The 26,049-nt window shown below is 43.0% G+C and overlaps 1 protein-coding gene across 3 annotated transcripts; it reads right to left on the bottom strand.

Annotated features, from left to right (window-relative positions):
- Nucleotides 1-1,033: 1,033 nt before the first annotated feature.
- On the bottom strand, nucleotides 1,034-24,877 carry LOC142765539 (uncharacterized). Of its 3 annotated transcripts, XM_075866671.1 has the most exons (7): nucleotides 24,663-24,876; nucleotides 18,343-18,411; nucleotides 13,025-13,161; nucleotides 12,883-12,962; nucleotides 12,354-12,437; nucleotides 5,735-5,749; nucleotides 1,034-1,991 (listed from the first exon to the last, which is right to left on the bottom strand). In XM_075866671.1, exons 1-7 carry the CDS (start codon nucleotides 24,762-24,764, stop codon nucleotides 1,786-1,788), a joined length of 693 nt encoding a protein of 230 aa, XP_075722786.1. In that variant the 5' UTR covers nucleotides 24,765-24,876; the 3' UTR covers nucleotides 1,034-1,785. The 3 variants fall into 3 exon arrangements, with proteins under 3 accessions (XP_075722786.1, XP_075722787.1, XP_075722788.1); XM_075866672.1 differs by lacking the exon at nucleotides 5,735-5,749 and having other exon boundaries at nucleotides 24,663-24,877; XM_075866673.1 differs by lacking the exon at nucleotides 18,343-18,411 and having other exon boundaries at nucleotides 24,663-24,877.
- Between the last annotated feature and the right edge of the window lie 1,172 nt (nucleotides 24,878-26,049).

Genomic DNA, 26,049 nt, shown 5'->3' with positions numbered 1-26,049 from the left:
TATTTATTATAGGAGCTATCGTTTGACGTGACATAGGCATGGACTAGTAGTTTGTGTTTGTGTTGAGTCGGTATGTATTGGGGTATGATTGTAAATACAGAAAAAACAGTTTCCATGTGTATAACTCGAAAAAAATATCCCCTTCACTATGCTTACTCCCTTGGTTCATCTACACTTAAACAGGTCAATAACTACAAATATCTAGGTGTCACGTTCACTACTAACCTGTCTTGGAATTCACACATTGAAAACATTTGTGCATCTGCTTTCAGAAAATTATGCTTCCTGAGACACAAGCTCCGCAATTCACCACTAAGTGTAAAACTTCTGTGTTATCAATCCTACATTCGACCAAAACTGGAGTACGCATGCGTAGTGTGGGATTCCTACACCAAATGTAACATAGACAAATTGGAAAGAAATCAGATAAAAGCAGTTCGCTTTATATATTCTAAATTTCGTCACACGGATTCTCTATCTGAACTAATGTCAGCTAACAACATTCCACTACTTCAGTCTAGAAGAAGGCAACTGGGCTTAGACTTCCTGAGTTCCTTGCTTAACCATAGATTTGCGACTGACTCTTCATTGTATTTAACCCCTTTGTCAACCAGATATACACGACATCACCAACCAAACTCATTTACATCATATTTTGCTAGAATAGATACATATAAATTTTCCTTTTTTCCGCGAACAGTGTCTGAGTGGAACACCTTGTCTGAGTGCGACCGCCCTGCATAGTATGTATGTATGTCTCATAGTGTATATTTGTTGATGTAGCACTGTATATATTTCCTCATCTTACTCACTTTGTTATTTATTACGTTCGTGATCAATTTTAGTCCTCTGTTTTTGTGATTCGTGATTGCCCGTCCTGCTTGGACCACGTTTTGTAGTCTGCAGTATGAATAAATAAATAAAATGAAAAATGTATGTGCTTGAGCTTTCGAGGTGTAAGAATCGCCCAATTTATCCAACATTAAAGCAGCTCGAAAGACGGAGGCCAGCAAAAATGACACAGACAACAGCGATAGCTCACCCCAAAGTTTATTTCTCACAAGCGGCAATCTATGTCTGCGCATTAAAAAAAGGGAGAATAGCTATCAAAAAACGGCCTCTCATTTTGTCAATTTCAGTAAGGGGTACCGAATAGCCTATGCACCTACTTCAGCTACGTTTTTCTACCGGATTTTCTTCTGTTGTAAATTTTATAAAGCGGAGAATAAATGTTGTAACTTCGAAAACATAGCCATTGAAATTACTTGCTCTAAGGCTTTAAGACTCGACTAGCGCGAAGTGGACTTTACATTTAGAGCTTAAAAAAACAACGTATCTAATATCAATCAAGTGAAACTTTGAGCGCTCGTTTTCTTAATATGAACAATAATAATGAGAACTAACAAACAATAATGCCGAAGAAATTAAAGCGAGTGTAATTATGAATAACCGTAACACAAAAATTAAGAAAGAAAAGTGGACAAAAAGAAAACCTAATGACAGCAGGGGCCGACCCGGCGATTTTCGAATAACGCATCCGATGCTCTAACACCGAGCGAAGGCGGCCGTCATGCATCTGTCCACTTTTAGGTAATATATGTGCATTTAAATGTGGGAGCGTCAGTCTGTGCAGCCGGTAGCCAATACTGCTAGTGTAGAACACTGAATATGCCGACACTTATATTATATCACCTAATTGCATTGTTGAAATATATTGGGTCTTTATGTATCTTAAAATGGCCTTCAATCACCGTTAAGTACTAAATCAGATGCAGGGACAAAAATCTAACGAAGATGGTGTTTTCTCGGTACTTCTTTTCCTTGAATGAGAATTTGTTGCTCTATCTTCGTGTTGAGTATGTCTTGACATCTTGGCTGATATACTTGAGAAGACACTCTAGCGAGCTTCGCGAAATTTTTTATACACCCATTGCTAGGTCCGCGCGATAAAGAGGAGTTTCGGACTCTCAGGTCATAGATGAGTTCGGGACCTAAAAGAAAAAAGAAAAAATAACTTTGAAACAGTGTTTCGATTCGTGCCAAGAGCATGGCCATCGCATACCGGTCAGTAATAAGAAAATGTGTTTCTCTAGCAGGAGCAAAAGGGGTAGTTTGTTCCAGCAAAGAAAATAGAAAAATGATTCTAGGTACAATATAAAAATTATGCCAGAGGCTGACTGCAATCTTCTGTGCTGTGCGTTTATTCTGATTACCTAACAGCATTTGCATTTGTTGAATTAAACTAGAATGAACCGGTACTGGTTTCAGTGAAGGAAGTCTGGACGATGCATTGCTTGTGTTTGAGCAACAACTTATTTCATTCAAGTATCACTGCGAAAGATGGGTTAGAGTCTCTCAGACAAGAAAAGCGTTTATTCAACATAACTACTCCTGCAACAGTGAAAATGGCCAAGAAAGTATGCAGCGTCTTCTAGAATATCATAATTTAGTGTTTACAGATAAGGTTACAATTTATAATAGGGAAGCATACTTGTAGAACGAGGGGCATCATGGCATTAGTGGTGGTGCTGGAATGGTTTTGCCTCGAAAATTAATGCAAGGTTTGTGCATTCCTCCAGTATTCATTACAGATATGTCCGTACGACCACTATATAATAATTCGCCCGGTTTAACGTCTGAAAACCCTGGTATGATTATGACGGTAGCCGTAGTGGACGACTCTGGAAGTTTTTACCCCCTGGTGTTCTTTAACGTGCAGTGAAATTGCAAAATGCATGGGCCTCTAGCATCTCAAGTTCATCAAAAAGCTATCGTCGCAGCAGTTATTGGACCCGCCACCTAAGCCTCAGCAGCCGAGCAAGTTAACCACTACACCAGAGCAGTGGACATATGACCGCTCTCAAAGAAGTTATGCCCTTTTTTCCGATCATGCGTATAAATATTTTAAAGTCAAAGTCACTCTAAATAACTAAGCGGTTTAGAATTGCTTGGGTTTATTTGAGAAAAGCAAGTACTTATGTTTTCTCTTTGTGTAATTTTTGCTGCACTGCGTGCGACCAAGTTTTTGTAACGAGTTCTCGCAGTGGCATTTTTATTTGTGTACGCCGGGCCTACGCAGTTTTTGTAAAACGTAAAGACAACCCCTTTATAATCATAGGTCCTGCTTCGCAGCTGCGATGCTCTGCGCACAAATTTGTACATATTAGAGCTATATACACACTACAGAAGCGCTGTTGACAGTTAATTTGATTTATTTCAGATATGCACTGTGTTATGAATAAATACAAGTTAGGAATGTTTTTTTTGCCTACCGCGGTGACGAATGTTGTGATTCCTATAGCTTTCTTGATTAACGCTTTTTAGTAGTGCGTTGAGCAAGCAGATGAATTCTCAACTATGCTGATTATGAGGAGAACCTTTCAACTTTTGCCATGATGATAAAGTGTTTGGGGTGCTCATCAATAAAGATAACGATGCTGATGAACGCGCTGGCAAAGCTGACGGTAAGCAAGAGTGTTTATTTGGAGATGATGATGGCAGTCATATTAATGAACGCAATGATTAGCATGTTAATGATGGCAATTATGTACAATAATCAATGTTTGAAGCAGAACCGTTAGCAAGCCAAATCCCAGAAAACAATTTTGTGAAACATTGCAAGGCACCTTATGAATTCGGCTAAGGTGACTCGAAGGTTAAGTATAACTTCTTTTTTCTTTCAGTCTAGGAATTGATCCTTCCTGAACTTTGATTCTGTACGCGAGGTTTCGAAGAGCCTCCAAGATGAGAAGCGTTGCAGGTCGTGAGAACCTTACCTTCTTTTGTACTACCTCCATTATCAGCCGCACCTTTTATCAAGACAAGATTGCTCGTTATGGGGCGTCAAAGTGACTTGATGCCGTCACTGATTTGTGATCTGTGCCCAAATGCTTACGTCAGCTGGTGGTGTCATCTGTCATCTCGAGAACGTGACTTTTGCATCACTTCTGTTTACCGTGGCACCGATGACGCCCAGGATAAATTCAGACGTTTGAAGGGGCACATGAGGATTTTGCATTGATAATTAATGATGATGTGTACCCTGAGTGTCATGATGAAGCCGCAGATTATGAAAGTGACTAACGCACCTGGCAAACTCATTGGCAGGCAAACTTCTCATGGAAGATGAAACAAGGGTCCTGGCAGTAGGTGGCACACACAATTCGTGCCTTCCCCCCCCCCCCCCCAAAAAAAAAAAACTTTTTATTTGCGGTGCCATAGAATGTGCAAAATGATCACTTCAAGAGGGTGCCCGTCCTGAAATGAAAAAGGTGGCTTCCCCGAAAAACATTTCTGATGGGTCGACTTCTCCCATAGTCACCTACGAGGAGGGTATGCAAACACAGCCTCCTTCCCCACACATTCACATATTAAGGCGGGGGCTCTGAGAATTAGGAAAAGGGTGTGAAGTCATACTCATATAATGACATATTAAGGAGGAGGTGCGCTGCGATGAACCTTCGTGTCCCTGAAGGGGAAACTGCGCAAGTTTACACTCAGTAGCTGCAGATCCGTAGCACTCGGGGAAATTTTCGTTGCCTAGATTACACTTTGGAGGTGAGGTAAAATTTATTTTTAACGTTTGCTGCGCCCACCAGTTCGAGTGGAGTGTCCTAGCCTACAAAGGAAACGCAAAAGAGGCTCTTCTTAGCCTAGAAATTTTGTGGCACCACCCTTTTAACCGTTGTGTCAGCAAGCGCATCAGTGAAATTCACCGTGGTGTAGTTCTTTCTCACCCTTTGTAAAAGCCCACATCGCAAGATACGTAATTCGCATAAAATGTTTCAAAAATGTATTCGCCATGTCTGGTCGGTTGAGAATATACATAACTAATTAGGGCGAAAATGATGAAACCTCAATCGACATAAACAGCTGAAGTGTGCTTTTTTTGTCTATGCACAGAACTTGCACCTTAATCTTTCAATAGTCATCTTTGTCCTTGTGTAGTCATAGCACACTGATTATGAGAACTACTTAGAGCGTATTCGCTACTTTCTTCCTGAATCTACATGAGCAGCCTTGTCGTTACGTTGAGCTCCCAGAAAATATATTCGCTTTTCCTAATGCACAGCTGTCCAAAAGAGTTTAGTTCTTTTAGTCGCATGAACCTTACGTCGTCAGCATTAGCATAAGCTGTGTGTGTGCTATGATATAAAAGACAGGCCGCGTGGCATAACTACTACTGGGCAGCTGATGTGTGTGGATGCCACGAATGCTAAGTCGATACTTATTAGGCCGCAACATATATGTCGGACGTGTTGCTTTAAAATTCTTTCCCAGTACTTAAAAAATGCGTCGAAAGTAAAATATTCAGCATGACTGTGAGCATTGACTGACTCAGTTCACTGCATTATGAAAACGCGTAGAGAGGCCCATGCTGATGCTGGTCGCCAACTTCAGCGTTACGTGCGCAGCAGATTCGAATCATAATACATTCAGCTTGTATTCTTCTGTGAACTAAAAAAAGAGAAACAGGTTGAAGTATCATGCTCATCACTCATCATAACAACTGTTTAGGTTCTTGAGGAGTGAATGCCGTTATAAAAAGATCACTTATCTTGGTCTACGGTTTTAAGGACAAACTTCTTCAGAGTTTATCTCTTTTTATGTATTGCTGGCTCGACATTGGTTCAAAATCTCTACGGCATGAACTGTATTCGAGACCACCTATGTGTATTAGAACTTGACCTACTGCACTTTATTGAGTTATGTGTCATGTGCATTTACGACTTACCTGCAGATTCAAGACCTAGAAAGAAAGAAGAGAAAATGTGATTTTTATTTTATGTTTAATCTTATAGTGAAAACCTAGAATAAAAATGTAACAAAATAGTCGGCACAGACTGAATGAGCTCTACAAGGCTTCGTGGCAGCATAGCTGGTGAGAATCTAGCTTGTCCTGACTTGGCGAGGCTTTTACCCACTCAGCTGCCTTTTTCCCACCCGTTTTTACTATAAACTATTAATACCTACCACTTGCTTGATCTGTTAAGCTTATATATATTTTTTATGATACCTGCAGGCAACTCGGCCACAGAAGTTCTGCTGCAATTGTTATATACTGCGTATGTGCCAAAAGCATTCGGAAAGTATTATTACTCTAGTAGAGCAAAAAAAGAAAAAAAAACACGGAAAAGTACTGTAGGGAAACACCAATTACGATCCGCACTTTGCAACATAACTTGTCAACTTTATGTATCGTGTGCTTCGATGGGAGCGCATTCCGGTTCGTGATAACGATCACTTTTCATATACGCTGCATGCAGAACTCGACCATAATAGCTGTTCTGTAGCAGAAGTGTTCGATGCCGATAACAATACATATTTTTATTCAGCTACAAATATCGCGCCTATACTCAGCGACAACCTTTCCTAAGAGCATGCTCTCAAGAAAAGTTGTCGCCGAGATGAAGTGATGGCACCGAAGTGCCACTTTATTTATTGTGAGGGTGAAACAATCGGGGCAAGTCGTAATAAAACACATGTATTGTTCACTTTGGGGAAATGTATTTCTTTTCTTACTGTCGTAGATGGCACCATATTTTCAGTGCACGCGTTTTGAAGAGTGAACCAAGTGCCCATGACGTAGTTCTTGATTGAACAGCGTGAACGCGCTTTTTTATGTTTCCAGCAAATACATGCACTCTGGTTAAATTACTTGGGTCGTGAAATTTGGAACGAAAAGTGTCGAAAACGTTGTACCACAGGCATCAACGCCCGCCCAGAATTGAAGCGTGACTAGGGGTGGAGGGCACAAAGAACCAAAACTGAAAAGCTCGATATATTTCTTTTTTAAATAACCGTAATTTTATATATTTCAAAGTTAACTGTACATTTACTTTGTGGTTTATTTGACACTTGGCGAAATGGATGATTGCCTCATCTTGTAATCGAAGGCCTGAAATCTGGGGCGTATTTGGCAATCTGCTATCAGGGCTTTTTGAACTGTTGTATTATTGTGCTCGTGATATCACAGTTTATTCATCTGCTAAGTTTTTGGTGTATGTTGATCATATGCTATTCGGCTAACAAAACAACCCTGCTTCCTCAGTCTTTCCTTTTGATATTTTGGTCTTCCTTTTCTTTTGCGCATGTGATCACTGAGCAACAATGCGAAATGAGATCGTGTATTTGTAAAGCACGCAGAAAGTCAGAAACAAAATCAATTTCGCGTCATTTATAACAAACGCAACACGTTGCTACTACTACCGGTTGGGACGACGTATCTTATTTTTAATTTTTCTTTGCTGTTAGTCCTCCCCTCCATACGTAGATCGTGACGCTGGCAATGGGCCGCCGACTACTGAATACATGGGCTTCTATAGAAGTTGCGCCACCAGTTACACATACCTTGCGTAGGGGGGTGTATCCGGGCAATCTGCTATCAGAGCTTGGTTTTGTTCGGTGATTGATTGATATGTGGGGTTTAACGTCCCAAAACCACTATATGATTATGTGAGACGCAGGGTTTTGTTCGGTGTGTTCTCTATTTCGGCCCATTACCGGGTCAAGGAAGCATAGCTCACTTTTCCGAAGTGGTTTGGTGCATACCGGCCGTAGTTTACTTATTTTCTGCTATGTTGTTGACTGGTGTGACATTTCAGAGTTGAACTAGCTCGAATAATGTGTGAATTGCCACCTTAGTGACTTCCGACTGCTTTCGCCGGGGCCTTGCCGGCATGCCTCCTCCCTTAGCGATGGTGAACGTGACACGCTAAGCAATGAGACGCTGTACTCTACGTTTCCAAAGCTACTTTCTCAAAACTGCTCTCTCACTGCAGTAGTTTTTTACGATTGGGCAATGTGAGTTTTCAAACAATTATGCTATTATATTCGTGAACACTAACTGCATCTGCCATGTTTCTGTGCGTATTGCAAGTAGGAAATTTGGCTTATAAGATGACTTTGCTCGCTCAATGTTTTTTTGTTTTTATTTCCTACATGCAATTAACGAGCCCCAAGGCGCAATAAAATTGCGTATTACTAACAGAAAGAAAAAGATCAACAATTAAGAAAAATTACGATTTCGCGCCATGTAGCGCAAATGCATGACGCCGCTACCGTTTGTAGTCATATTTAATGTTCATTTTTGTTTCCCGTTGGTTGTCCCCTTCATACGTAGATGGAGACGGTCGCAACAAGCCGCCAACTAATGGGTTCATCGGCTTCTATGGAAGTTACGCTACCAGTTTACACATAGCTTGATACAACACTATTATGAACACTGAGCTATCGAAATGTTTGTCCCATTCAAGTTTTCGTGAATGCTTTTTAAGCGGTTCACAATGCGAGCGAGCGTAACCAAAACGAGCCACAAATTGTCGTAATACTTGCTGAGCAATGCGAACGGGCGGGATCCCCACCTCCACAGCCTTCGCTCCAATGTCAACATAAGCTGTCACCTGTCGGGGTGCTTGCACCCCCATAAAGTTGTTTGCGCCGCATGGCGCACATGTCTCGCCCAAAAGCCACATTTCGGGTTACAACCACCGGGCGATAGGTGGCGTTGTGTTCGGGTGGAGTACCATTATCATCATCATGGTCGTTACAGTGGTAGCGTCGGCAGTGACCCTTGGCGGAGCAAGCCCATGTGGCGGGCGAGAGTTGAGCGAGTCTCTTCGGCGCGTGGCGGTTGCCGCGAACGGTTGTCTCTACCGTGGGCCCTCGGCCCGTGGTACCGCGGCCTGCGCGCCTGGGGTCCTTGTGGTAAGTCATGCGTTGGCGACGCCGCCTTAGGTGTGTTATAGTGTTTGTCATGCTATTGTGTGTTTGTCATGACGTGTATGGTAATAGTATGTACGGATGTCCTAGTGTGTCAATTACAATGGATGTATCGATTCGGCGACAGAATCGTCGTTCTAAATTAGGTAAATAAATGTATGTTGTTCTTTGGTTTGTACCGCCTGTGTCAACTCTGGGCTTTCACTTCAAGAGCGTGGCGTGCGCTCGCTCGCTAATTTGATACCCCGCACTGGCACCTAACGTGGGGCCTGAACTCACGACCCTGACATTAAAAGTATCATGTTCTGCCGATTGAGCTAGCCCAACGTGGGGCTCTTGGAGTATTGGACGACAGTTTTTGGCGGTTCGGTAGAAGCTTTTGTTAGAGCCGGGGTAGAGTAGGCCTAGGTGAACTTCTCGTTGCTAGCGTCGGCGGTGTACCTTCTTGAGAAGCGAGGAGATTGGTTCTGTGACGTGTTTGAATTTGTCGGCAGGTTGAGTTCTTTTTTTTTCTGCTCACAAGTTCTTTTTTTGTTTTCGGTTTTCAAAAACGTTGTTCAGTTAGGACGAGAGCCATGCGGTCTGCATACTGGGGTGAGCAAGGCTTAGAGCACGTGGATTGTAGGTCAGGACCAAAGCGCGGGAGTACGTAAGCCTCGTGGGTGGTTCGATTTTCAGTAAATAATTTCTTCTATCTCTTTGGGTTCAGGGAGCCGGGCGACGTTGCCGTCTTCTATTGCGGCTCGATGCCGGGGCGTCGTAACACCGTACGGAGCCGATCGCTCGGTAAGCTGCTGTGTGCGGCGAGCGATAGGGCCACCTCACAGAGTGGATGTCTCCTCACCGCTCCCTCTTCTGTGCCTAGACTGAGCACTGGGTGGATGCCGGTTGTTGTTGAGCGACTCGTTAAGCCTAAGGCTCTGCGCAGCCACCTGTCGTGCGTGGCACAACTAGGTCGATCGTGACGTTCAGGTGTTGCACTCTGCTTCTCTCACTTTTTTTTTTTATCTTGCGATGCACGAATCAGGAAAAGTGTTCTTTGTTTTATTTTGAGCTTGGCGTCTCGGCCGCCCCCGATGTATTAGCTAGCAGTACTGACCATCGTACCAGGTTGGCGAAAAGCCCGAAGCTCCTTTCCCTAGGCCCTGCTCCATTGTTTCTGTTGAGTGTTTCGAAATGTGCGCAGCGAGAGTGTTGTAATCCACGCCTGGCTTTCTCATGCACATCGTCAGGGCCTCTGGCCAGGAGTATGGTCGGAAGGTCGGGTGATGGAGATGCCTGGGGACTGCGCAACTGCCTGCAGTCCGGCACCCTCGTGAGTGCTGGTCGCAATCGGAAGACGTGTCGGCGAGAGTGACGGTTCGTTGCGCCGACCGCAACATCGCTTTCGCGGGACCGGTACTGAGGTAAAGTCGAGCTGGACAATGCAGCAGGGTTGACCGGCGGTGGTTTCGTGGTGCAAGGACATTATTGAAAAACGTGTGATGTCATTTTTTGTTACAGCTTGTGTAGCTGATTTTTTCGTTCTTAGAAATATGGGTTGAATTAAGATTGAGGGAATGTGGGGGTGCTGACACCCCCTGTAAAGTTGTTTGCGCCGCATGGCTCACTTCTTTAGCCCAAAAGCCGCATTTCGGGTTACAACCACCGAGCGATAGGTGGCGTTGTGTTCGGGTTAAGTGCCACTATCATCATCATGGTCGTTACAGTGGTAGCGCCGGCAGTGACCCCTGGCGGAAGCAAGCCTTGGTGGCGCGCGAGAGTTGAGTGAGTCTCTTTGGCGCGTGGCGGTTGCCGCCACGCGCCAAAGATTGACTTACCACGAGGGCCCCGTGCGCTAGGCGCACGGGGCCCTCGTGGTAAGTCAATCGTTGGTGACACCGCCTTGGGTGCGTTATTGTGTTTGTCATGTTATTGTGTTTGTCATGGAGTGTATGGGAATAGTGTGTACGGATGTACTAGTATGTTACTTACAATTGATGTATCGATTCGGTGGGCGATATTGTCGTTATAAATTAGTTGAAGAAATGTGTGTTGTTCTTTGTTTTGTACCGACCATATCAACTGTGGCCGTTCATTCGAAGAGCGTGGAGTGGCGCTCTCTCGCCAATTCGATACCCCACACACCAAGCAGAGTTATGGATAGTTGAGGTTTTTTACCTTCCCTTGTATCTTGGCAACCCTAGGGTACTCCAAACTCTGCAGTTATTACAACGTAAGAAATGAACAATATCACATGCCAAGAAGAGAGAGAAAGGGGGTGGGGGAGTAAGATTGGACTAGCAAACACTATCAGAGTTGCGAGTCGAGAAAGAGGGGAAAGTATGAAAATGAGAGGCGAAGGGGGCCAAATAAACAGTAAGGATAGTCATGCCGCACACTGGATTGAGCTCGACCCCTAGACGCTTCGGTCCAAAAACGTCTATTCTACTCTAACGCTGCCGCATATCGTCTGGCTTCGCCTGATCACGCAAGAAGTCTAGTCAATACGGACTCTGATAAAGTCGTCAGTGCGCTAGCAGTGGTTATTTACAACAACAACAACAATAATAATAATAATAATAATAATAATAATAATAATGATGATGATGATGATGATGATGATGATGATGATGATGAAAGAACAAGAGAAGGCCGGGAGGGCAACGAGCCACATGCCCGGTTGGCGATCCTACTGCTACTGCTACCTCTACTAATAATAGGTATACTGCAAGTTTCACATGCCGAAACCTAGATAAGTTTATGAAGCACACCATAGAAGTCGTCTGCGGCAATTTCGAGTGGCACCTCAACGCGCCCATAAATGTAGGCTCACGGATGGTATAAAAACATTGTTCATTGTATACCGCCGATCTCTATAACCACTTGTGACCACGGCGGCCAAGAAAAAGAGAAAGATTTTTTTTTTTCAAAGTTGGCCCCGTATTTGTATCTAATCTGCAAATGTCTCTTGCGTGTGGAGAGAGTGAACAATTATTTGATGTTCTGCGTAAGGAAATCTGTGAATGGCATTTCGGAGGTGCTGCATTAGAGTGCCTCGAGCGTGCAGCGGAGGCGAACGAGCGCATCAGGTCACGTCACACGTGAGACATGAGCGCCACCTGGCAGTCTCCTTGCAAAACGAAGCGCAAGGCTCTGAGACGGATGTGCGCGCCCGTCTCAGAGGTGATAAGGTGAGGAACGCAAGGCGATGGGTAGGTGCCACCACCATCGCTTCTTAGCAAAGCGTTGGAAATACTCACCTTTTCGTGCAAGCGTTGCATGGTCAGTGCAGCGTGCTAAGCGCTACGTTCCTTAAAATTACTTATGTATGTATTTTCTAGTAAAAGATGCACATGCACAGTATATACGTGTTGTTAGGGTCCCCAGACTTGCGCACTAATTGCTTATTAGTAGACAATTTCACAAGTATGAACGCTAAAGCTGGAACAACATTGGTGTGCGCTTAGAATGGGGTTCGCCATTTCAAATACCCGGTGCCGTTAAGAAAGGACAAACAGACAAATGTACAGACAGACAGACCAAAATTTTTGTGTCGAAAGTCCCCGAGAAAGACTATCGTCTTTGAAAACAGTCCACCTGTACGCCGCGACGTTTACTCCGCGGGAAAAGAAGTGTATAGCCAAACTGACCTGGAAGTACTGTAATCCTAATAACTGCACATCTTGACTTCTTGCTCAGATACAGCAACTCTTCAGTAACGCTCCGCACAATCGCTGAAATGTTAATAGAGAATTGAGTTAGTCCACCTTAATGACCATAAAATGATTTTATTACACTTATAGGTTTTCGAAAAATTGCACTATATTGTGTTTCTGTTGTTGTTACTTTCTTACGATGTGAGTTATAGCAGTACTGCGTTAGCGTCCGGACTCCGTAAGCTCTCCTCCAATAGCGAAATAGGCCATAACCAGCTACTTATGCAACACAGAATAAACACTATAAAACACCTATACACTATAAAACAGCATGAACCATGCAACACAGTTTGCATGGTTCATGCTGTTTTATAGTGTATAGGATGCTTCTACCATAAGCAAAATTATAAATTGATGTCACTCGCCAAGTACCGATTCCGTCACAAGGCAATCACTGTACTCTTATTCCGTAGGTTCATAAGCAATCCCACAAGGTGTTTTCAAAGTGGGAAAGAACTCCTACCTTTTGCTTCACGCGGAATCGTAATAAACATTCGATTTTTATTACTTGGATCAAACGTCCCTTGAATATATACAGAAACCCTGAAAATAGAAGCGTTTGTGTCAACATGGAATATCTAAAATATAGCATGAATTTTGAATACTTTGTTTTGTTTTCGTAGTAAGATCGCATCAGAAGAACGGAAAGTCTGCTTATCATCGCCATTTGATCCACTTCGCATTCGCGAAGAGCGCTTGATGTGGTGTTATATAACCATATTGGCTCATGCGTGCACAGAAACTGAAAAAAAGCAAGAAAATTATAATTAGGAAAATGTCATGGTAACTAAAAATTACATCAACTCCCGCTAAAGGCGACCATAAGGCTATGTGAAGAAGAACAGTGGGTGCATGCACTCCGCGTTTGAGTCGGGTTGAGTAGGTGTTTCCGTTAATGTTTCTATTATTGTTGCGTATTTAGTGTTATCATCGTATTTGGCGTTATTTGGTGGAGTCGGCATTGTCAATTTCTGGGTGTTGAAGTTGTCCAGTGAGGTGCTCTGCACGGGCGTTGGACTCGCGTCACCTGTCCGCAGCCGATGCATGCGCTCTACAATGACGCTTGGCTTCGACGTCGGCTTGCGTACGGTGGGTTTTGCTTAGCGAGGCTGCCATTGCGTTTCGGCATCTCCAGCCTGTGTCTGATCCGCAGCAGTTTCCCACTGACGTTTTGGTTTGCGCTCGGCTTCCCAAGACCGGAGATCAGCGTCCGCTTGCCGATGTTTACGTTGCGCTTTGGCACGTCCAGCTTTCCGCTGCTCCACCCCTGGCTACGTGATCTTGGCAGGCATCTAATGTTTAGTGAGTGTAAGAGGGGAAGCCAAAACGTCTTACGTAGGCGCTTGCTTATGCAGGAATGCTCTTGCGTGTGAGCACGTTATGGCAGTGCTTGGGCCAGCTGTTGCGAATGCGAAGGGTGGCTGCACACCGGGTTTTAACCCCTCTCTAAGATGAATTGCATCTAAAAAAAGCAGCGAAGTACAAACAATGCAAGTAGATGGCCAAATTAGCACATAATTAGGGACACATACCAGCTGGCTTGTATGCGAGCCCAATTCAGTACTTCCGAAGTGTAGGACCCAGTACTTCTGAAGTGTAAGTTTCTAGACTTCGTGTTTTTCAAAACTTCATGCAGTTGAAACACGATTTAACGAAGTTATGGCTTTGTTCGCATTATCTGTGGAAGTGGGAAAGTTAATCATATTGGGAACTTGGTTTGAGGTCCTTCAATATATATAACTGTAATGCATCAGCACTCAAAAGCTTTAACAGCATTGTTTTAAACATTCAGCAAGCCTGGACATGGGAATAAAAGGCGCAGACATGTTCCTGTGGTGCAGGCCTTGTAGACCATCAAGTGAGGCTATGACAGGCCATCGAATACATTAGTTGTGGGGGCAAGTGAAGCGAGCAAGTTGTGAGGAGATCAGTGCTGTCTCTCACACAAACACAAAATAACGAAAGCTACCGTTACTGCCAGTGGCGACGTTTTTGTACATACGAGAGGTGCCGCATGCCGAGTTTGTTGTTTGGAGCAGAAGTGTGGAGCGCAGCCTTGTGAAAAAAAAAAACGCTAAAGTCGTTACTTACGTGCTTAGATGGTTCAATGCGAAAGCGTTGGAGAAGGTGTTCGTAGAAAAGCCCACACACGCCAAAATTAAGAGGGAACTACCGCTTTTTTCGCAATTAAAAATTAGTTTGTAATTCAGGTTGATTAAAGCATCTGCTTGATAAAAGCACCTGATTTGTCACCTGCTAAGGAGAAAAAACTTAGTGATGGCTGCGCGACCTTGGACTCTCCTATGTTCGGCAATACAGCCAGGTAGAGGCTCTTGTGAAACTCCACGGGTTGGTAATTTATAAAGACGAGAAAAGGAACCAGACCGAGGAATGAATTCGCAAAGGAACGGTCAGTGGCATAGATGGTAAAATGACGAATGGTGTTACTCTGCGAGTACTTCCAGTGACAATAATCGATGGCCGCTTGTACCGCCATCTTGTACAAAACGGTGGTGTCATTTACTTGGTTGGTTATTTAGCGTGTGGGTGCGATATAAGGCCTCGTGGGAAAAACAATCTTACGGTCATGGCTAAGTTGTCTAGATCTTTTTAAGACGATAGTGTTAGCGAACACAATGAAAAAAAAAACCACCTGTGCCAAAATTATTAAAAAAAATTACCCCTTCTTCACTTATTTACTGCAGAGAAAACTTTTATATATTATGTATAGCGCCAAGCCGGTCTCGATCAATCTTTAATTGAGCCTATAAGTAGCAGCAGGGAAATACAAATCCCTTCCCTAGAGTGGCCACTTCGTAAAGTTGGCTTTTTTTTCGGTCGAGTTTAGGTGTACTGAACCAAGTAACAAAAATAAATAAAATGTGGGCCACCTCGATGAAACATTTCTGTGTTGAAAGCTCGCGTTGGCGCATGATATGCAAAGCTTCTCCGAAGGATGGTAAAAAAACTGCAATGACTACGAAACTGCATATCAATTATGTGTGAAGCTTTGTGTCAGGCCAACACGAAAGTTTTAGATTCCCGCATTGCATCGGCTACATCTTAAATCGTGATTTTAGGGAAGTGGGTTGCATCCACTTGGCCAGTATTAATCTCCAGTGCATAAACGGGATGCGCCCTACACATAACTAAACGTATTATATGCACTTGTCGACGAAGCATTCAGCTGATTGTGGAAAATTTCGGCGGAACACTTAGCAGTGGGTGAAAAGTAATAAAATACACACTCGTTGCTACTGAGCATTGTGTGAGGATTAGTCGTTTTACTCTCCTCCCAAGATATATTGCATTGATTAACGTGACTTTTTGCCCGACATGACACCCGAGCTCCAAGCACCAGCGTAGTTGTATAATAGACTACTCGGCTTTTATGCAAGGAGCCCGTATTCAAACTGCGTTTTATTTTAGAACTTTTTTCTCCTTTCATTTCATCACGGTTCTGTTTTTTGACGAGGTACACCAGGATTTGACTGACGTAGTTCCATCACAGATATAGCGTTATGAAAACTTGCACGAAGAGAACACAAAAAAGTAACACAGAAGAGAAAATTTCACAAATTTGAGATCCCTAGAAACCTAACCCATGACATTTTCGTCCGCAGCACTAAACGCATGGCGTTTAACCAACTGCTTCAGTGCGTTTGGGAAAAGTACTTCAGGCGCGCCTTTCCTACTTTACATTCCTCTCGGTATACCTGCACTCTTGGTTTGTCGTGGCAGTGCCACTGCCTAAGAGTGGAGAAAAAAACTACTGCATTATGACAATAACGAGTGCCGGCAGAGAACGCATGCGTAGTATTAGAACTACGGTACACAGTACCTTGATGCAAGAATTCATGAATACGCTAGTATCAGGGAGCCCTTGCCACGCCACCTAGATAGTGTTGAGCCTACTCATCAAGGCACAGCGTCAGGAAGCGTGGCCTCCATGATTATTAGCTACACCATCGTTTCTGGAACCACGGGGAGCCACGAGCGATTTGACTCGGTGACGACGCAGTTAGGTGCTTTGTCGTTCGCGTTGTGCTAGCACGTACAGCTTTCATAAGCACCAACTGTGTTTCTCCGCCGTCTACTCATACAAGCGCGTGAGCACCGACAACGATAACTGCAACATTAGGCGCCGCTGAAAGACAATGGCGTGGACGGGCGAATTTCACAGTGGTTCGGGCGTGGCGAGGGACACGCAAGGCAAGGCGGGAGGCTTTCGCTTTCGGCTCAATATTAGAACTCTGCCTCTTGCGTTTGTGAATCCGAGCACATCACGACCCAACTGGCTGCCTTACACACACTGAAGCAGGACCGAGGTGCCATACCTTCGCCGCAGTTACCCACCAGCCTACTGATGGCCGCCTTCATTGCGCAGAATCCCAAGTACACCCACAAGATGGTCGCCGACCCGTGATTGATGCAGCGTTCGCTGCAGCAGACCGTCACTTAACAAAAATGACTTTGTTAAAACATGTTTCGTTTCAGTTAGAGGGTTTGCAGACGCGTGCAGTGCACGTTGGATAGCGCGATGCCACTGTGTGGGCAATACAGTGTCTCTTGGACATGTATCATGCAAAAAAAAATGTCAGCAAAGGTTAACATGGCGTAAACGTCTAAGGGTGTTGCGGCAAATGAGCACCAATATACATTACATAGTGATCTGCAGCAAATAAACAACCACTTCTCTTAAGACATATTTCACTTTCGTGTGATATACCGATTTCTGTATAACGAAGATCAACTACACTTTTTCATATCTTTCGGTTACTTTCTGATGTCAATTAGTTACTCCACCAATATGGTGACACCCCCGAAACAAAGGAACGGGTGCCTAATAACTTCGTTCAAGAACTAACAACAGAGACGAAATTAATACAACCGACACGTGGCTGCTGACGCAACAACAGCTGTTGTTGCGACAGCGGCCACGTTGCTGCGTGTTTGCTGCGGTCCGTTGCTGCGTGTTTGTTAACGCTGCATTTCCAAATTCATGACTGCGCACCAAGACTTCGATACCATTAATTTAGTTTATGCAAGTGAGACCTGTGGCGAGTAAGTTTCGCCAGCTGAAGCCTTTGCAACTTTCCAATGCCTGTCACGAAAGAAAATGAAGACTAAAAATATGTGGTTTGATTTTTGCCCAATGTGTAAGCATCCACGTACAACATTGATTGATTGATTGATTGATTGATATGTGGGGTTTAACGTCCCAAAAGCACTATATGATTATGAGAGACGCCGCAGTGGAGGGCTCCGGAAATTTAGACCACCTGGGGTTCTTTAACGTGCACCTAAATCTGAGCACACGGGCCTACAACATTCCACGTACAACAGCTCGAGTTCAGTAGTAAAATGGTGCCAAAATGAGCATCTCTACAGCCACCAAAGTCTTCGCAAAATATCATTGCCATTCAGGGGAAAAAGGGAATTTCGCCATGAACGCTATTAAGCGAAATCAATAATAGCCGTTTAAAAAACTGTAAGTAGGGCTATCAGATCAGTCATCTTGATTAAAACCTGGCAAGGCTTGTGTACTGAGCGATATCAGTGGACATGAAGCAACACCAGATGGCGGAAATTTCCGGCGCCGTTCACTATAAGGAGTGCTTCATGTTCATATTGCCATTTTCGCACGTGAAACCCTAGATAACATTACTGCACAGAGTGAAGCGGCCTGCGTGCTACGTAAGGCTTCAACGAAAACGCAACGACATTCTCGATGTGTGCAATGGCAAGAGCCGTTAGCTGATCTCCTGCATAGATACAGTGCGCGCGACTGCAGCGGACCATGGTGGCACGCGAATGCTCTTGTGCAGTTATATCCAAACTTTGATATACGAATATAACCTTTGTCAGAACAGCGTGCTGAGTTGTTATGTGCGGTGCCAAAAATATGCAATGCCTTGCTCACCCTTGCCATGCTGTATTCCTTGTACTCGGTCAAGTTTTGGCGATTAAATCCCTTCACACGGGTTGGTTTCTGCAAATGTTATAAGGAAAGTTATTTAGTTGGTATCTCCGTGCCATGCGTGATCCTATTTTTTCAAATAATCTATCATTTTCTGAATATATATCAACGATGCATCACTTCACGTGACCCGGCTGTTACTTGATAACATTAAAATCTTCATTCGCAGTGAGCAAAACATGACTAGAAAGCTGATATTGTTGTTTACGCCTTGAAATTTTGACTTGTAAATATTTTTACCTTCAGAAGTTCACGGAAAAACAGAAACATAGGGTCCGCTGCTTGTTCAATTCTTTTCTTAATGAGGTATGCTTTCTTACACTATTTTTTTACATATTTTGCTGTCAATAAGATTTACACCTTGCTAAAATTATGTCTTGAGTACCAAGGGTCAGCGAAACACATGTCCTTTTATACACATAGTGCATGATGATATATTTTCGCTAATAAAACTAGGCGTACGCAAATCAGTAAGCCAAACCTAATTGTTTAAGGCAAACATATATTGAAACAGCGGCGATCGCAATGAAATGACACGCGAGAAAAACCGCCCGATGTAAATCCTTACGTCGTGGACGCGTGATCAGTGCTTCGTCGTTGTCGGCACATTGATTGTACTGTTTCTTAATGTATACTGTTACTTGCAAGAGTTTCAAAGATATTATTCTGACGGTTTTCATTGTAAAATTTATGGGCTACTACTTGAAATAGGATGTCAAGTCAAGCTGTGAATCTTACAATATAATTTCTAAAGTACATTTACTTGTGTGTTTAACTTAGCAAGACGGCCCCACCGCGGTGGTCTAATGGCTAATGTACTCGGCTGCTGACGCGCAGGTCGCGGGATCAAATCCCGGCTCAGGCGGCTGCACTTTCGATGGAGGAGCAAATTCTGTGGGCCAGTGTGCTCAGATTTGGGTGCACCTTAAGAAACCCCAGGTGGTCAAAATTGCCGGAGCCCTCTACTACGGTGTTTCTCGTATTCATATGATGGTTTTGGGACGTTAAACCACACAAATCAAATCAACCTACTAAGGATGACACAAAGAAGACGTCAAACGAACGTCTACATAACTTGGTAAAGAGAAAAATTAGCACAGAATATACCGGCATGCTGGAAATAAATGTTAGCTCATAATATGTATACTATAAAACCCTGTTGCACACGTCACAATAATATTTCCCTTAAGAGAGTGTGACGCCGCAGTGACATGCGGAACGTGGGCAGTGGTATGCGAATGTGCACAAGTGATTAATAGCTTAATCATGAAACAGAATGTAGCGCTTCTAAAGCACGAATGTCCTGCAGCACGTGTCACAATAAGTTCTGCGTTAACGTAGCAATTTCAGAGTGCAAAATGTTCACCATTTAGAATACATAGATTTATGATCCGAGCAGGAATTAAAACCAAACAATCTACTTGTCGTTCATGCATTCTACCGCAGGACCACACCTGTGCTTTAGAGCGCTTTAGAAACAGCTTGCAGGCTTGATGTCCTTCATACGAGAATTGCGATTAGGGGGTTGGCTTTCGAATTTTATATCAAGACAATATATAGTGGATATATACTGCTATGGTTCTCAAAGGTAATTGAGCTGTTGCTAGACCTACACGCGATAATCGCATCATGACCCGTAGTGGGCCTTTCCTTAATATAAAACTGACGTCTGGGCTCCCACATGGCTGCACATGTTACGGTAGGTTATCATTTAAGTACCGGTGCAGTCGACACGTGTCATAAACCGGTGATGGACCGACGCAAAGACGGGAATCAGCCCTGTATCAATTCTCTCAAATCCAAAATATACGGCATAGATACCTACCTGATGTCTTCTTGAATGCTACGGGTTCTGGCAACAAGTGATCTTTGTTAAATTTCAGAAATTCACTTAATTTTTTATTTCTTTCTCTTGATGTTCGAGTCATGCTTGTCTAAGGAATTTCAACTCGATTCACAAAGAACCAAAATGGAAAGCACAGCATTTATAGCTGCCTATTTATAGATTTGTTGATGCGAATTTTTTGTCCTAAGTTTATTTTTTCGTGAAGTATTTATATACACATACATTTATTTACTTTCTTTTGTTCATTGTAGCCCACCATTGCGAGCGCCAGTGGTGAGATTGGCCAAACTTTTCTTGCTGTGCGTTTTTATATTGTGTGGGTAATTATTGACAGGGGAACGGTTCCAAAACTTGTGATGTGTTCCTGTTTTTGCGATCATCTTGCCAACTTTTGACCTAGTTTGACAGGTCATGGCAGCTTTTTTTTTTCTTTTGAAGGCAAAGACGGTAGAAAGAAATAATCTGAAGAACGGAGATGTTTTAGCCAGTTTTTAGTCCAGCTGGTTACCCTTTGCTAGGGAAGCAGAGTAAATGATGAAAATGGGTTTTACAGAAAAAAAAGAGAGAGAAGACGAAGGATAGCGAAAGAGCTGAACCAAAATTAAAGTAAATGCGACAATGAAATCTGTCTCTACTTTCTTGTTGGAATGGCTAGCACCTTGACAAGCAACTACTGCAAATGCAAAAAAAAAAACAATCACACATCTTCTGTACGAGTGTACCCATCTCAATGCGCCAAGACAAGAACTTACCGAATCTCCAGATAGACTCTGTGATCGGCCTTTGTCCGAATAAGATTCTTGTTCATCGGCCGAGCGAATGAGTTCATGCACATCCCTTAAGGCTGTGAAAGCTTTAATACCTACTTTTTGGGGGTGAACGCAAGAGATATTCATAAAAGTTGGCAATCATTCGCGGAGTTACGAATGGTTTAATTATATACAACGATACTGAAAAACGGGCTTTAATATGAAACATAAATATTGTGCCTCTTGTTCGCAATGCACATAAGTATCAATATGCAATGATCCGCATAACTGGTGACATGCTAGGCGCATTTGCTGCGTTTCGGAGGTTCTTTAAATCTCCATCACTCCGCAATCGAAGAAAATAACTTTTGAAAAATGTAGAGGACACTCTGCTCTTGCCTTCTAGAGTACAACGTGGTCGCGTAATGCGGCTTCTATAGTACCACCTTCAGCTATCTTACAGAAAAAGGAACGTTCGTGTGCATAACGTTGGCCTATTCAAACTCTCCCAGAATGTTTGCTGCAAAAACGCTTGCAAAGTGCCCACGGCATCATTATTATTTCTTTTGCTCATTGGTTAAATAATCACTACGCATCTGTAAGGTGCCATGCGAACATCTGCAACTACGAATTTTATTGGGTGCGCCACTCTAAATATCTCGCTTTTTGGTGGTTCACATCTTTCGACGCATGGTGGGATCGTACGATTCTGCCATTCACAATATCACATGCGTTAAGGGGACTCCTTGTGCTGCTTGACGTTCACGTAACATTTTTTTTTGCGAAACAGTTTTAAGCAATTGTGTGTCTTCGTGGCAGAATTTTCGCTTGCGAAGCAGGAGTAAAAAGTTGTTTAAAAATTATTTGTTTGTGTCTGTTTTATAGTTCATGAATTTTTTGCGTTGCTCACAAGCAACGACACCGGTGCCCGCGCTGACACCAAAGCTGGACGGTGCGAAATGAAGCCTTTAACTCTACCACAATAATGTCAATACACGAATGTGAGAGATGTGCAACGGGAGTTCCTTCATTATCCTGCTAATATATAACATTGCGGCTGCAGGGTATGATGATGATGATGATGATGATGAACCTTCAGCTTTGCTGGCACTCGCCCACAATGGGGGATGAACTGCGGCACTTGCCGCACGTGCTGCAATACGTTACTATAATGTTCAGTTTGTCTTATAATTACACATGTTGCCGTACAAAATATCTATAGCGTTGAAATGTGCCATCTGCCACTTATTTCCGTATGAGTGCAACAATTATTGGAATGACTTACGAAATGTTTCAGGAAGGATATTCAATTGCAGTAGAGGTGTGGGCAATGTGTATCCAGCAATATTCGTATGTTTGCAGACGATTGCGTAATTTACCGTACTATTACTACCACATCAGCCCAAGTTGCATTGCAAGATGACATTAACCATGTGCTTAACTGGTGCAATCGTTGGCTAATGACACTAAACCCTAATAAATGCAAGTCCCTCTCGTTTCATCGTCGGTGCAGCCCTCTCACTTATTCTTATCAAATCGGTAAAGTTGCATTGGAAAATGTCATCACATACAAGTACTTGGGAGTCACTTTGAGTAACGATTTATCATCGCGCGTCCACACTATCAATATTATATCATCAGCTAACAGATCGCTTGGTTTCTTAGAGCGGCGCTTACGTCATGCTCCCCCTCCTGTAAAACTACAAGCTTATAAATCTTTAATTCGCACCCACTTTAAATACGCGTCGCCTATCTGGAGCCCTCGTCAAGCATACTTAACCGACGCACTAGAATCACTCCAGAATAGAGCAGCTAGATTCATTAATTCCTCGTATCCGTATAACGTGAGTGTTTCATCTCTTAAACAAGAATCCAATCTTTCAAACCTTAACATTCGTCGCCGAGTTGCCAGCCTCATTTTGTTTCACAAGCTCTATCACAGTCAACTCAGCCACCCGCCCTATATCTTGCCTCCTGCCCACACATCTCCCCGCACCACTTATTCCTTTCATGTCGGCCGGCCGCGCGCCCGTTCCACGACATTTTCCGCCTCCTTCTCTTTTCGTGCAGCTTCCGACTGGAATGACCTTTTCACTAATCTCGCCACCATAATGTGCCACTCAACATTTACACAAAATGTCACTCGTTTCTTTTCAAATTGAATACATTACACTGTTCTTTTTTGTGCTGCTGGTTCTCACTTTGTCTTCTTTTTTTGGCAAGGTGTTACGCCTTTTAATATGTATACTCATCCTGCACATATGTTATTTTATTTTTGTATTGGTGACCCCTGTTCATACTTGTCCCATCCTGCATATGTATTACATTTGTTGTATGTTTCCCACCCCTTATGTAATACCCCCTCTAGGGGGTCTTTAAGGTAATAAAGTGAAGTGAAGGCGCTGATGTCATGAGCCCAGTTTTTTTGTTGCCCGACTAAAAAGAAGTTAAAACATGCTTTATCACCGTTCTAAAACACTGCATAAGCTGCAAATCCTACAAAAAAATGACGCCAGTTGACGTAACGCTAGTACTGTATATATTCAGAACCGAAAAAAGAAAAGCCACATGCTCGTGCATTTTTTTTTCATGATTATCATCTTGTACATTATACTGCCCTGACATAGTGGTGTCACCATTATTTTGTTACGCTGCTGAACCCGAAGATGCGCTTAGCGCAGCCTATTGCCTGTGGAGAACCTCCATGTTTGGCAAATACTGTGTGCAACCGAGAAATGCGTATTTTCTACATTCATAATGATATAATAATAATAATAATAATAATAATAATAATAATAATAATAATAATAATAATAATAATAATAATAATAATAATAATAATATGTACTGTTTCACGTTCCCAAACACCAAATGACTATAAGAGACGCCTTAGTGTAGGACTCTGAAAATTTCCACCCCCTGGGGTTCTCTAACGTGCACCCAAATCGGAGAACGTTGGCCTGCAGCATTTTCCTCTGCATAGAAAATGTAGGCGCCCCTCGACATGCGGGTTAGCAGCCGAATGCCTTAGTCACTACACCGAAACGGCGGGAATATTATTCTTCTATCAACGATGCTTTTTGCATGTGTCAAAATTTAAGAATCCTAAAATAGAGTTAAGTAAAAAAAAACGTCATTGTTGACTTCCTGTTATATTTTCAAAAAGAAACACACAACCACAATTATCCTAAAGCCATATTAAAGCGAATCTCTCGTGATCTCATGAATCAGTCATAACTGATAAGTGACTTTTTAATAAAGCCATTATGATTAATAGTGAAAATGTAGATTAACGCTTTACATAGTCTTAAGAACACTACCTAACGAATATTGCGTAAAGTTCGAGCCCTTCAATGTCACAAAGATGTCATAAGTATCTAAGTGGCTTTTCAACACTTTGGCCATATGGACAGCTTCTCATTTTGCGAAAATTCTCCCGTAATTCGCAGCAGTGCGCACGATACAACCCGATCCTCGTCTGCTGCTAACCTCTGCTTTCATTTATTTGTATTTTGTGGCTTAGAAAGAATTTTCTAGTTCTAACTGCACTGCTTGGGCTGTTCTGAACACGTAGCTTACTAACAGGGGTGACATCTTTGCTCTGTTTAGTATTTCTTTAAGCAATTTTAAAACTTTCAATGCAAGGTAATAAAGAAAAAATTTGTTACCTTTATACTAAGCGTCTGCCATCGAAGGCGATGAAAGCCAAATCGCAGCACACACAATGAGTTTGCAACCAGAAGGATCAGAATACATGCATGTCTGGTCATTCCTAGCTAAGAAATCGTTAAGTCAATGAGCTTCTAAAACGTTGGACAGGTAGTGCCCAAGAAAAGCAAATTATCACAACGTGAAAATCAATGAAAACTCCGCTGGCTATTGTCACGCGGGATGAACAGGTGCGGCGCACATGCACACAGGTCAGTGCATTTTATTTCAAGATTCAAGTGCTTGTGCATTATCTGAAGATTCTTTTATGTAGACAATAAACGACATTTCGATTCAGATGCCTCGCTGGTAAGAAGTTCTACCTTTGTTTCGTAACTTGTGTGTGTTGTACACGAATAGGAGTAATCATTGTGTGCGTTGTGTCACAATAAGCTTTCAGGCCAATCTAAGCACAACACAGCGTGTGGTAATAATGCCTATCTATGCCTATACATCTAGAGCTCAAGCTTGGAGGCACGACTGTCGCGAGGAGACTGCAAATAAGCGCAACCCGGGGTGCTACGCACGATGGCACGAGCTGTTCAAGCAGTTGCGTTTGCTGGAAGCTTGATTTACAGCGGCCATGGCGTAAATATAGTGCGAAGCCCATGACAACAGCGCTGACAAACTGACTAGAACGTGTGTGGAATCAGAAACGCATGTGGGGCATTTGAGGTGGTTATTAATTACACAACGCGAGCGTACGCGTCAGCGCCACCACTCAGTTAACATTTGATTGGTACAGCGACATCAGCGTGAATGTCGCGCTACATTTCGCCGACTCAACATGCGGCTCCCACAAGCGTTTTCGTTGGCATTTGCCATTTTTTATTAGAATGATGAAATAGGAGAGGTTGGCGCCATTATGGTGGCACCAGCTACTCCTTTTCTTAGTAGACAAGATATGCCGTAAGATTAACAATGAGCGCACAAAATGCGAGACTGTACATCATACGATGTGAAAGAACACAATAGTCAAACTTCACAGGTCAGTTCACACACAGTTACAAGGTTCATATGTTCCACACACAAGGTCAGTTCACCTCACATGACAGTTCATATTCACCTAATAGATACAAATATACACAATTTTCACATACAAGGCCAGTTCACACTAGATACTTATGTTCACAATTTTTACATTCACGTGAAGACAGATGATTACACATATGAAACACCACTATCTAAATATTACGTGTGATGACGTTTATTGAACCGGAGAAGTCGCAACGATGTCGCAACGAAAAATGGCCGTACGACAAGTCTGGCAAAAGGCGGCCCAGGTTCTCGTGCAATCAGAGCACGGGGTTTTTCCTTCTCTTTGGAAGGCGCATACACGTTAGTGCG

Source organism: Rhipicephalus microplus, chromosome 6 (genome assembly GCF_043290135.1).
Source record: "Rhipicephalus microplus isolate Deutch F79 chromosome 6, USDA_Rmic, whole genome shotgun sequence".
Classification (NCBI taxonomy): Eukaryota; Metazoa; Arthropoda; class Arachnida; order Ixodida; family Ixodidae; genus Rhipicephalus; species Rhipicephalus microplus.
The sequence above is the reverse complement of the archived record's forward strand: the minus strand, read 5'-3'. Positions and strand labels throughout refer to the sequence as shown.